We start from the raw sequence: 13,997 nt of genomic DNA, 5'->3' as shown, positions 1-13,997 counted from the left end.
ATAAGAAAGATGAAGCCCTGTGAAAAGCTATGTGGCATCACCCCAGTGTCCAAAACATACTGAAAGCCCCTGCGGAGGCCTGGCCCCAAAAGGTCCCAATAGCGCATAAAAAAGGCCGGCGTCAGTCCATCCTCCCCTGGGCAACTATGTCGCGGCAGGACCCTCAAGGCCTCGGCAAGCTCAATCTCTGAAAGAGGCGCACCAAGAACTGTACGCATACGATCTGTGACCCTCCTCTGCACATGGGCCCACACAGTCTGTCTGCAAGCATCTCTGTCCTCAGTGGCTGGCTCCGTTGAAAGCAGGTCTCTATAAAATGCAGTGGCAATGGCTCTGATCTCCCCGGGCTCAGTAGCTACCGATCCATCCGGTCTACCAAGCTGACGGACTCCTGCCCGAGCATGGCGGGGTCCAGTGACCTCAAAAAACTCTCCAGTCACTCTATCACCAAGCTGCGTCCACTGAGAGGCCTGACGACGATAGTAAAACTCATGTCTCTGCTCCTCTGCCTCTCTAACCTCCTGGCGTGCCTGGCTCAGCTGTGACGCCAACCACTCACATGCAGGCTGCTGCTCCTGAAGGCGCTGTAGCGAAGCAAGGTTGCGTCTCAGCCGATGCTCCTGCTCGCGAATCTCTCCCAGCCGTGTCAAAGCTGCAGCGTGCAGAAAAGAGCTAAGCTCGATGAGTCCCTGGGCGCACTGGCCTGCTGCATCCTGGTCAGAGCACTGACTATCGTGCAAGATCCTCTCAATGTTCTCAGCGAGACTGGGATCTGTAAGTACCCTCTCTGGGATCCTCAACTGCAAGCTGGGCTCCCGTGTCCCCTCCTCCAATGTCAGGATAACTGGCGCATGATCTGAAAATGAGGTGCCAGCGAGAATGCCGACGGAGCCCCCTCGCTCCCCTAACCAGTCGCCCACATAAAAGCGATCAATCCGTGATAGATTAGTCCCTCCCTGCCGGCGATCCGACCGAGAGAAACTAAGGCTGTCCTGAGAGCGGGAGAAGGCCCCATGCTGCCATGCATCAGTGATCCTCAGTGACATGCAAAACCAGTCCCAAGCTGCAAGCTTCATGCCGTGCACTGTAACATGACTGCCTCCCACCCTATCGGCCGGGTCCTCAAGCATGTTGAAGTCTCCCCCGACACACCAATGTGCGGCCTCTGGCAATGCATCCGTAACCTGGGTCCAGAACTCTGCTCTGGCACTAGCGTGATTAGGCGCATAGACGTTGAGCACGCCCAATAGCTCATCATGCATCCTCAGAATGACATACTGTGCTCTACCAGGCACAATGATCCCTCGATCCACAATGGCCTGCCGCCATACATCTGCAATGACCATGCATACTCCTCCCTGTCCACCCAAAGGACCAAACCCTACAGACCAAAAGGTATCCCATCTACCAGGCATCACCGAACCATATCTCCGGATCCTCCTCTCACCCAAGTGGTGCTCCTGCATCATCAAAATGTCAATGCTACCACCAACCAGGCATCTCTGAAGCTCTTGCCTCAAGCAACCACGATAGTGTATAAAATGTGCTCCGCCAAGGCCCTGTACATTCCATGAGATGATCCTCATGGATGACCTGCTGAGGTGGATGCTGTCTCAGCCGTACGACGGGCCTTCGCAAGTGGCTTGGATGGAGAGTAGTCCCCATCCGAGCGGCTGCGAATCTGCCCACCCGGTGTACTGCAAGAATCTCGGATCAGGCGCCAGTGGCTGTGGCCCATGGCGACTGCCTCCCGCTCTGACAGAGCAACCTCGTGTATACATACATATCCAGGGTCGCGTGCTAAGTCTGCCACTATACGCACGACCAAATGACGAATCCCAAAGGCATCCACACTCCTGGGATCCAAGAAAAAATGAGCCAACTGCCAGAGCCGGCCTATCACATCTGTCACCTCCAGATCGCTCACATGATGAGAAAACTCAACTGCCTGAGTCTTCAAAGTGCTAAGAGCGAGCTCTAGAGTCCACTCCCGGTCGCAAGGGCCACATAGAGGGAACGAGAAGGCCACCGCTGAATCAAGTGCCTCCTCCCCGCGGGCCGGAGGTATCACTACATGAACTCGGATGGGTGTTGGCTCATGGGGGCCCTCTGCTCCAAAAAGCCGAGTGAAGGCGTAATCAAAAGCCTCCGATCGCTGTCTAACACCGAGGCGACTCAGCCGACTGCGGATAGATGATACCAAAAAACTGAATTTTCAGATTTTTTTTTGTCCTAGTTCTAAATACTTTCTCTAGCTCATGCCAGGCTTCTTTGGCATGCTCTTTCATGCTGATGTAATGAATGATATTATCCCCAAGACTTAACCCAATGATGGCCGTTTCTTATCTATCTTTATTTATCCATGCTTTGACCTCAGCCTCACTCCCTTCATTGAGCTCATCTCCATTTACTACCCCCCAAAGCTCCTTTTGCATGAGTAGATACATGGCTTTTGTTTGCCATATATGGAATCTTTCACCAGTAAATTTATCTACTAAGATTTGGATAGCCATGGTTCAATGAGAGGGTCTTATTGAGGTTTATAGTTGTATCTCAGCAACGTCTGCTCAATTACAATGATTTGGACAAGATTTGGATACTAATGATTAAGCGCAAAAGGAAATCCAGTGTGAAAAGCCTCTTATTTGAGTCACTTTACGTTAGAACTTTATTACCTTATCTCTATGGTTTAAAAAAATAGATAATCTTATCTTTCTCCGAAATTTGCTGGTACACTTTCATTTTTTGCAGCTAGTATTTTCATTGTGTTTGACGCCACATGGAGGTCTTTTGATCGATTTATTGCTCCCTGCTTAGCATGTTTGTGTTGGGATATGTCGGTGCCTCAGTGTGTGTGAACAGCCCCTCAAAAGGCTTAGATGTGTTTAAGTGTGTCATAGTGTGTGAACCCACCCTTATATGGATAAGGGTGCATTAAATAAGGGTCAAAGGGTTTGGCATATTGAAAGGGCTATATATCCAAAGGCCTTGTACTTCATTTGATATTATCAATCAATCAAATCCTTGTCGTGCAACACCTCTCACTTTAGCATCTCTTTCACTCTCTCTCTCTCTCTCTCCCCTTTCATCATAGCCACGGCTACCTCCTTGGAACCACCATAGTTAGCAGGCTGTACCAACAGTTGGTATCAGAGCTAGTTTTCACTCTGTGTTAGGGTTTCTATATCTTCCACTCCTACTTTGCTGTCCCGGCCTAGTGACACCTCTTGCACGCCGCTTTGGTCCACCGACACTGCTGCACGTATCTACCACTTGCCCAATCCATCGCTTTTCTATAAGGTTTAATAAACCTTATCAAAATCGTCCTTTAGTCGCACGTCGTGACACCTGCGTGCTTCTTAGCCTGTCCAGCAACTCGGGCGCTTCGCTTATGTGCCTTGACCTGCCTGCTAGCCCTCGGGCGTGTTCGACTGGAACCTCCGCCAACCAGCCACAAAGGCTTTTTGTTAACCATGAAGCCTTAGCACTAAGGCTTATTAAAGCCTTCGATTGCAGCCTTCGAAGTAGCTTGCTAGTCCTCGTCAGAGCTCACATGCTGGCCTGTGAACCTGCCTCAGCTCGACCTGTAGAGCGACCACCTCCTTAGCCTATCATCAGCATCTTCATCATCGAAAGCAGGTGAAAATCCTCTGCAAAAAAAAGAGATAAAAAAAAAGAAGAAAAAAAAAGAAAAAAAAAAAAGAGATTTGGGGTTTTTCAAAATAAGGTACAAAATTGTTTAATTAAAGTCTCCAAAATCAATAGAAATTGGGAGTTTTCAAATTGAAAGCCAAATTCATCAAATTGAAGCTCCTGTACTTTATAGAAATTGGGGATTTCTTGAAATGTGCTGAAAATTGTCTAATTGAAGCCTCTACAAACCCTTCAACAACATTATGGCTCTATCAACCACTACAATCGACAGGTTCTCTGGTGCTGGGTTTCCTACCTGGCAAACCAAGATGTAGCTTCTCTTAATGAGGGAGGGCGTCTGGAGCATAATCTCTGGAGATGACGATTACCCAGCAGCCAATGAGCTAGAAAAGCAAAAGCTATGGCGACAATGCAACGACAGAGCTATTGCACTAATCGGTCTCCGTTTGGCCGACACTCTTGTTCATCACATAGACTTCACGCAAATCGCCAAGCAAATTTGGGACAAACTGGAGACTCTTTTTGGTAATAAAATCACTAATTCTAAGGTTTTCTTAAAGTTGAAGTTCTGTGATTTGAAAATGCTAGATAATGAAGAATTAAGTGATCACCTTGCCAAGTTCTACTCACTAGTTCAACAGCTCACTAGCCTTAAGTGTGAGCCTGATGATGACGACAAGGTAGCAGTTCTTATGCAAGATGTTACCCGGTTTCAACAAACCATCAAAGTCATGCACATAGCTTCAACATCATGTGTGTGTGTGTGTGTGTGTGGAGTGCGTGTGTGAGAGCATATCTTGATACAGAGTTCTACACCGACTATTGGGCACTGATGACATTAGTGGGGATGTCGTAGTATCTAGTCCATACTATGCATAATGGAGTTGATAGTTATATAGTCTTGTGGGTTGACTACCATGAGTATATAACATGCACGTTCCTAAAAGGTGAATTTGGGCATGTTCCTGGATTCATCTAGGTATATAATTCAGCCGTATTAGCGGAAATGCAGATTTCACATTGTGAAGTTTTCATCCGAGTTGCGGTCAGTTGATATTGTGCTAATTCTTTCTATCTTTAGCGGTGCATTCGCCCTATCAACTACTTATTTGCTATACTAATTCTTTCTATTTGCTACTTCCCTTAGTGCTAGGCTTCATTATGGATGAGTCTACCCTGCATCTCCGGAGGTTTGACAGAAACTCAGTACGAAGGGCTTTGTGTGAATATATGCTCTTATGTGTGTGTGTGTGTGTGTGTGTGTGTGGAGTGCGTGTGTGAGAGCATATCTTGATACAGAGTTCTACACCCACTATTGGGCACTGATGACGTTAGTGGGGATGTCGTATCTAGTCCATACTATGCATAATGGAGTTGATAGATATATAGTCTTGTGGGTTGACTACCATGAGTATATAACATGCACGTTCCTAAAAGTTGAATTTGGGCATGTTCCTGGATTCATCTAGGTATATATCATTTGAAGATATGGTAGCCTTGGAGCTTGAAAAAGGCAGAAGAAACAAGGAAAGTCAAGCAAGTAGCAATGTAAACTATGACAAAGCTTTTGTTGGAGAACAGAAGTGGAGGACCAACAAGAAGATTCAGTGCAGGTACTGCAAGAGAATGGGGCAAAAGGAGGCCAACTGCTTCAAAAAGCTGGAGAAAGAGCAAGAGAAACACCATGCAAATCTTGTTGCTGAAGATGAAGAGGAACCTGTTGAAGAGTAGAACATATTTGCAGCAACGACGCAAGTCTCCCTTGATGAGGTAGACGATGAGTGGGCATTCTAGCTGCCTTTATCAATGTGTGTATCAAATAAGGGTTCTTTGCCCTGGGTAGTCCCCCTAAAATTGATTGTATCTTGTTGGGATATATCGGTGCCTTAGTGTGTGTGAACAGCCCCTCAAAAGGCTTAGATGTGTGTAAGTGTGTCATAGTGTGTGAATCCACCCTCATATTTATAAGGGTGCATTAAATAAGGGTCAAAGGGTTTGGCATAGTGAAAGGGCTATATATGCAAAGGCCTTGTACTTCATTTGATATTATCAATCAATCAAATCCTTGTCGTGCAACACCTTTCACTTTAGCATCTCTTTCACTCTCTCTCTCTCTCTCTCTCTCTCCCCTTCCATCATAGCCATGGCTACCTCCTTCGAACCACCATAGTTAGCAGGTTGTACCTGATAGAATGTATAGCAGAAGAAGGGAAAGTGGAAACACAGGAGAGAGAGTGAGAGAGAGATGGAAAGAAAACACAGGTGAGAACCTGCCCTTAATATCATTACCAAAAGGAATACATGTCCTGAGGGGAGAACCTCTTAAGTGAGGGATTGCAACTAGACAAGCAATGCTAAGCTGTGAAATATGAGGGAGGCATGCTGGCTATATATACCTCTACATGAAGGCAGCCGACTGGTGATAAATATCTCCACGACTCTGGAAAATCCCAAGACCTTAAAATGGGGAATAAATATGGGTAAAATACATGTGAGGGGTGACCAGCCCCTCAGACTAACATGGTCAGCCCTAGAGGCTAAAATAGGACACCGAATAGGAAGCTAGCAAGTAGGGGATGATATCTAACACCCCCTCTCAGCACTGGATGCTGAGCAAACTCCAAGAAGCCAGAGACGCCGTCCTCGATCAAAGATGAAAGACTGCAGAATCAGGTACCAAGAAAGCTCCACAAGCAATCTCCTTAGCAACTCAGCTACAAAAGCAACAAAACAAGCTGCTAGGTACACCGCTCCTCTAGAAGAAAACAACCATATAGGCTACGACGTGCTGCTCCAAATAATGGTTCCAAACCCAAGTGTAAGAACACTCCCCGAAGTCGAATGTTGTGTATCCAGCTTGGAGAAGGTATGAAAAACCTCATAACTAACCAAGATCAGATCCTGTAGATAATCAATCCTAGGAGAAGCAAAGTGCTCCTCACTGGAACCCTCAAAAGAAATAGAGTCCATCTGCTCCAACTTTGTACCAAGAGTAGCCGAATGCTGTATAAAAGCATCCTCTGAAAAGGTCGGCATCGCAAGATGTAAAGACTCTGTAGAAAAGATGGGGTCCATTTGCTCAAACTCCATAACATGAGTTGCCCAATGTTGTACATAAGCACATGCCACTGAGGTGGGCATTGCAAGATGAAAGGACTCCATATCCCCCTCTGAAAAAGGATATCGTCGGTCTGATATAAGTCCAACCTAACTCTGATCCAAATCCAAAAAACTCTGGAAGTACCATTGTGTCCTAGGCACGGTTAGCAACCACAGATCCAAAGCATCCCACTGGGTCCAAAAAACCATCCTCCAAAACAACAAGCCAGCAGAACTGGCAGGGGGAGGGGCATTCTCAGAAGCATCACAAAGAGATGAAGAGAGACTCCTCACAATGAGGAAGGGAAGCAGGAATATAAACTGCAATGGTAACAAAGTCCTCAAAAGCATCACAGATAGCAGAAGACTGTTCCAGAAGTAGAACGAGATCCCAAGAATCAGCAACAGATAAAGATCCATGTGAAAGGATCACACTGCAAAGGGCAAAACACCCTCCTTGTTGTGCAAATACTGCAAAGAACTCGGACAAAATAAACTCTGCTCAGGATCTGTGAAAAGATCACTGCTCTCCTCCAAATAATTGTAAACTCTTGTCAAAGAAGAAAGTCTCCACAGATACAACACAGCTCCCGAAACTGATCCTCAAGTGAAGTAGCTGGAGAAAGGCCCCCTCTGAGTGTAGAAAACTCTTGTGGGAAGCAAAACGCAGCCAAAACACTGCTATCTAGCAAAAATAGCACTCCACCGCCCAACAGAAGGCAAGGAACATGTAGAAACCGGGCAACCGTGTAGGCCAGGAACAAAACACAGGTATAGATGCTCCCATGGACGAAGGTATCCCAGCGAAAAGCTGTGACACCTGTGGTCTGGTCTGTATGTAACTAGAACAATGCTGCCACCAAGTGACTGCCTCACCTGTAAGGTGGGGAGCCGCTATGTGGACTTTATCCTGATGATCAATTAGCTTTGCCAAAGAAAAATATGCATTAAATTGATGAATAAATTGATTGACAGCTAAATGATCACACTTACCATCATACTTGCTAAAATTTGGTTGAGCTCGGATGACGGTCGTTGATGTTGCAGGAGTCTGGATGGTGGCAGCTATGGGCTGAGAAACTGAAGAGAGGGTGTGTTGGAATTGCAGATGCATGGCCTTCTTTTCCCGCTTGTATTGGAGTATCATTTGTGCTCGATCGAGCTCTCGTTGGTGCTCCCGAGCTGCGCGGTTAGCCTGACGTCGGTCTTCTTCAAGCCTGCGTTGATCTTCCTCATAGTCCCATTTGTCTGCTTGGTCTTGTTGCTTTCTTGCTTCTACTTCAGCCTTTTCTTCCCGCCATATGGCCTCATTCTCTCGTCATTGTTGTTGCATCTGAAAGAAGAGGGAGATGAAGTCAGGGTAAGCTGTAGAAGTGGGTTTTGCCGTAATAGCCTCCAAGAGTTGGAGATGCTCCATGAGAAGTTGGTTTTGTGCTCGGAGTAGAGCTATCGTATTTGTTGTTGGTGGAAGAGCATGGTCTCGTTTGAGGGAGATGTGTTCCTGCTGATGTGTACTCTGCACTGTAGACATTTTACTGAAGTCGGTGGTCGTGCTGGAGTGAAGTTTGACCATCCAAGAATGCTCTCACACTAGGATGCGGTGTGTGTGGACAAGCTGAATCTGATACCAATGTGACATGCAGTGGAATTATGCACAGATGTCGAATCCTGTCCACAAATTCTGACACCACCTTCTTTATCCTGAGTTCCGTGAGTCTTTAGCGATCCACTTTATCACTTCACAATTTAAGAGATGGCCTTGTACACCTTATTGGGTCCCAAATTACCCACTGAAGGGCCCTTTCCTATTGCTAGGAGTATTTGCTTTATTACTTTGAATAGAATGACTGACTTGGGAGTCGGGACTGTAGATAAGCCAAAAGCAAGACCTTCGGAAGACCAAGAGTCGGCCTGAATCGTACACGGCTGTAGAAGCACCAATGATGTCCAATCTCAAGGCCAATGCACTCTTCCAAGGGGCTGTAGGAAGGCTTCAAACTCTGGCTGAGAGATGGGCTGTTTTGGGACAGTTCTAGGCTGTGAATATGCAAGATGAATGCATGAATATGCTGCGTTTACCTTCACCCGAGAGGATGGAGCAAATGATGAATGCGAATGCTGAAACCTGTTGTAGGCTGAGAAATGCAAGGGACTGAAGCGCTTCTTCCTTGGCTGATTGATGATGATGCGTTTTATGCTGCTAAATGCTTCTATGCTTCAAGCGATGATGATCCAATGCTGAATACTGATTCGTTTGAAGGCTGAATGCTGAGATGCAAGCGATTGCTATTTATATGGGCCTATGTGGCTGGTCGGCTAGCTACAGAGCTGGTCAATTGTACATTAAATGCTACACAACTTGTAATAATGTGATAAATGCTGAATAATAATGATAATAATGCTAATAATAATGATAATATTATGCTAAAAATGCTGAATAAAGTTCTAAGGCTTTTGCAATGGTTTACATGCACATGGGGATGAATGCTATGCATGAACTGATGCAAACCCTAAGGCTTCTACGGACTCTACATGCATGAATGATCTTGAAGTGGGCTAAGGGACTTGACTCTCTGACTGACTGACACTCTAAGGCTAAGGAATGATCTCCGTAGCTTGTGCCTGACATATCTTGGACTAAGGATTACAATGGGACCACGGCATACGACATTTTCATATCCTAAAGGGTCCTACTGTTGTACCATGATGCACTGATGATGAGCCATCTTGTCACCATGCACTACAGTGCAGAGTGCATGTGACACGTAGCTTGACTAGATTAACGAGGATTGAAGATGAAGAAATGCATGGTTTAGAGAATAAGTGTGATACTAATTGCAATGATTAAGATGTAAAGCAGTTCTAATCAAGAACTCGCGACTAGCATTTATTAAAATGAGCTTGCATACAACCATTTGTAGCCACTTGCTAGCTATCCTCCACTTGCCCTCATACATCATCAAGATTTTCTGTTTTTTGACCATATTCTAGACTCTTCTTCACCCTTATACATTTCACACATCTTCCTAACCTTTGCTTCATCTTTCTCCTAAGGTACATACGCTCCCCATACATGGACATCATAACATGACTACACACTTGTTGGCACCAGATTTTCAACACTACTTTCAAGTGGTTTGCCCAGGAGGCTCAGGATAGGCTTCTTGCTGAGATCCAAAGCAGAGAGTAGATAGTTCTCACCATCGACTTAGCCATCCCCGCCACCCCCCCCCCTCTTCCCTTCCTCGACTGGGTGACCCCCTTAGAGGATCCCTCCCTTCCCTAGTGCCTGGGATCTTTCACGCACTAGGACATCCCTTTTGGCAGTTCTAGGATCAGACGGGGGTCCAGCTGTCATTTTCTCAGTTGGATGCCATGGGCGTCTCACCCTCTCCCTAGTAGAGGACTTTGGCGGTGGCTCACTATAGAGGGTCCGGATCATCGGCTTCAATGAGCTCTGCTGCACACCCCCTGTTTTACGAGCCTGTGTTTTTCCCTCTGGACAACGAGCAGGTGGGCACGGGCAGCACGGGCACACGACACACAGTGTGGACATGCATCAGTTAGATGTGAAAAGGAAACCCATGTTGGAGGCCAGCCCGTTTTTGATAAGCTGCTTTTGGCGTTTTTATGAAAAACGCTTTGTTTCTTTAAAGAGGGAGAAGGGTGGCGAGCAGGGGAGTGTGATTGCCCTGTGGAAGGTGGCCATGGTGTGGCACACGGGTACTGCCGCCAGCCGCCGCTGCCGCTAGTACAGGCGCCGCTGCCACTGCCAGAGTCACCGTCGTTGCCGGAGTCGGGCGCCGCCGCCGGGTACAAAGGGGCGCCGCTAGCCGCCGCCGCCGCTACAATCGGGTACTGCCACCATGCCGCCGCTGCAATCGGGTACTGCCAGGTGCCGCCGCCAGTGCCAGGTGGAGCTGCCGGGTGCCGCCATCTCCGCCGCTGGGTACTGTGCTGTCGCCGCCAGCTGGAGCTACTGTTGGCCGCCGCTAGCTGTTGCTACTACCGCTAGCCACTGCCGTTGCTGTTGGCTGATGCTGTTGTTGTCATGCTGCTGTTGGGCGCTGATAAGATACTGATGCACATGACTTACAGAAGGGTGCTGCTGCACCTAGGCTCCAGGCAAGTGCTGTTATGCAGGGGCAGTCAAGCAGGTAATCAGGTGGTTGAGCATGGGTTACTACCGGTAAAAAGCGACAGGCGACTTTATCTAAGGGCTACTGTCAGCAATGGGCAGCTAGACAGGCGTCAGGCAGGAGTTTCTATGCAGATAGTTGGGCAGTCAAACGAGGATCAGATGGGAGACTCTCTACGCCAGGTGGCTACATGTGTGGAAGCAGTCAGCGTGGATCTCTCTTTCTATCTCTCTTGAAAGAAGGTGAGCTGAAGGAGGAACCGAGTGGCTAACAGCCAAGGAGTCTCTATCTCTTTCTTCGCAAGCAGGTTTTGTTTACGAGATTGGGATACAGAGGATCAAGCTGCATATGCACAGGATGATGTTCTTGGAAGAGATGTGTGTTGCTCTTCATCTTGGACTTATGTGTATTCAGGGATGGCTTGACACATCCTCTATCTGTGTCTCTCTGAGTTTTTGGCATCGTGATTGGATGATGCATATGAGGATTTATCTGTTATGGAAACAGGACATTGGTCTTTCGTGAGGAGACAGGACTTGGGTATCGGGGATACAGGCCTATGGTTTATGGATACAGGTCTATGGTTTATCAGATACAGGTCTATGGTTTATCAGATACAGGTCTTTGGTTTCGTGAGGAAAGCATGTCTTTGGATTCATGTGAACAGGTTCTTGTTTTCTCAAGGTTACACGCAGGCTGTGACTATAGGAAGGACATATGGTTTGGTACAGCCCTACTGCTGTTTGGGAAAGGGTTGTGAGATCCATGGTTGAGATGGAGAAGACCTTTTCAAGCAGGGAGATATTGTACAGTTGTGCCTTCCCTATGGAATGCTTTGCTGCAATAACGAGAGTTCTTATTTGGAAAGTCCTGGGTGAAAAGCTGAAAGGGATCCTATTGGTAAAGGATTCGACAAGTTGTACTTTGTACTCAAATTTTGTTCAAGTAAAGAAATACCGCAAGGGGCGCCACTGCGTTTTGGGGCCAATTGGTGTCCTTGTCCTATTTGCAAGAGCATTCTAGCTCCCCTGTTTGTTTTACTTTTCCAGGTTCCCATGGGTGATGAAGTGTTTTGTGTGCGAGTGCTTGTTCCACCGCCCGTTGGATTTCTGAAGGCCGGTTTTCCTCCCCCCCCCCCCCCCCCCCCCCCCCCCCCTGCGCCCCCCCAGCGCAGACCCCCACATCGTAGGTAGCCCGAGATAGGTCCTGGAGAGACTGGCTCTGGGAGAGCCGACCCTTGATGCGGATCTAGTGAGACTATGGTGAGTGGGAGTGGACAGACCCCTTTAGCCCTGAGAGCCCTACCACTTGCCTTTTTTCACTACTTGGCGAGGCTAGGCTGACGGATATAGATGCATGAGATTGACGGTACTTCCACTTCAGCAAATTATTGGTCCTCCTAGAACATCTCACCTAGCTTTCTCAGAGACTATTGGAAGCGACTGTGGGATAGCTTCCGACCTCGAAAGGTCACTCTAATCCTCTGGCAGGTCACTCACAGGAGTTTAGCAATTGGCATGTGGCTGGCCATTGGTGGTCGTCGAGCGCAGTGCATGAGATGCAGCCCCACCTGGAGGAGTCGCAAAGACATCGCTTTTGGGACTGCCCCAAAAGCGTAGCAGGTCTGGCAGAGGATCCTTTGACTGTTCAACCACCTCTCAGGCTACCTCCCGCACTGTCACTTGGGGGGCAGTCACTTGGGTGACAGTCATGGCCCGCCTTCCACTATGAGGAGATAGGTGATGGCCAAGCCCTCGGGCTCACACGTTGGAGGATAGAGTCTATCCTCACTCTCGAGGTCTGGTCCCCCCTGGCATTAGTTGGGCCTCAACCCCCTAGCGGAGTCCATCTGTCTATATGGACATACATCATTCATACCCTTCGTGGTCAGTGGGGGAAGGTACAGGGAGGTTTAGACCACATGTGGAAATGTCGAGAGGCCTGTCTACGCATATGGCAGCGGGGTCCCTTCCTCTTGGATAGTGCCGGAGACCTCACTTGGCACTACAGGCCACCGGTTTGGCGCTCTCTCTCTCTCTCTCTCTCTCTCTCTCTCTCTCTCTCTCGCTCCCCCCCCCCATGAGGTAGTTCCCTCCAAGAGCGGCCAGCCATGGAGGTGATTATCCTCCTCTGTGTTTTGTCCTCTTATGTTTGTAATTCAACCTATTGGCTGGTTTTTCATATAACTAATAGAAGGATCACTTTTAAAAAAATCACTTTATACGTAATTGCTTCCTGTTTTTCAGGTGATTCAACTTCAGGAGAAAGCTGCCGTGCTTGCACAATACATAGCCAGAAGAGGTGTTACGTTGCCTAAAGACTTTTTCAAACTTAGAGTAGTGTTTGTGAATGCCATGGCCAGGTACCTTTTTTTTGCTCATCCTCTTCCACTTCTTCTCCTATTTCTGCCTCTGCTTTGTTTTTTTTAAATGTTTTTTCTGTTCTGGTTTATCATGGCTTTATGTATTTTCAAGTTAACTGCAAATGTTGGCACAAAAAATGTTTGAACTGCAAGCATGATATTGCACTCCAATATTTTCAAGCTAGCTGCAAATGTTGGCACAAAAAATGCTTGAACTGCAAGCATGATATTACACTCCAAAATCAGCACATGAAACTTATTTGGTTCTTACTGGCTTACACAGGTCATGTTTTACTTGCTAGATTCCTCTACGCTTTCTCTATAATAGGGTTCTATAAAATGTTGTGGCAGAAGATGCTGTTACCTAGAGTGTCTTTGCTATCTTATGCTGTCCAATATGAGGTGGCTTGCCAGAACATTGAAAGTATCAGGGTCCAAAGCCAGAAAAACCTGTTACTGAGGATCCACCTGAAGTCGAAGAACCAAAAGACGAACTGCAACTGGAGTTTGGAGCAAATAGTTTTTCACAAGGAATGGATGCTTAAAGGCAGGAAATATCAGCTAAGGTTTCTTGTGAAGTTCAAGAATTACCCATTAACCAATGCGAAGTCAGTAGATGAAGACTACTTCAAGGTGTATGTGGCCTAGTTCCCACATCTATCCTAAGTTGAGTAAATGTATGTTCTTAAGTTGGAGCAAAAGAGGCTTATTTCTTAGTTGGGACAAGAGGGCCCTTACATTTT

General features: G+C 47.1%; 1 protein-coding gene across 1 annotated transcript in view; it reads left to right on the top strand.

Annotated features, from left to right (window-relative positions):
* Positions 1 to 13,997, top strand: part of LOC147605320 (uncharacterized) — a 106,895-nt gene that overhangs the window by 68,770 nt on the left and 24,128 nt on the right. Inside the window, exon 4 of the mRNA XM_086793854.1 lies at positions 13,139 to 13,254. Within this exon, the coding sequence (XP_086649980.1) occupies positions 13,139 to 13,254 (116 nt within the window). The remainder of the gene's footprint in view (positions 1 to 13,138; positions 13,255 to 13,997) is intronic.

This window comes from Cibotium barometz, chromosome 60 (genome assembly GCF_041138505.1).
Source record: "Cibotium barometz isolate CiBa-2024 chromosome 60, ASM4113850v1, whole genome shotgun sequence".
NCBI classification, from domain to species: Eukaryota; Viridiplantae; Streptophyta; class Polypodiopsida; order Cyatheales; family Cibotiaceae; genus Cibotium; species Cibotium barometz.
This window is presented reverse-complemented; position numbering and strand designations above follow the sequence as displayed.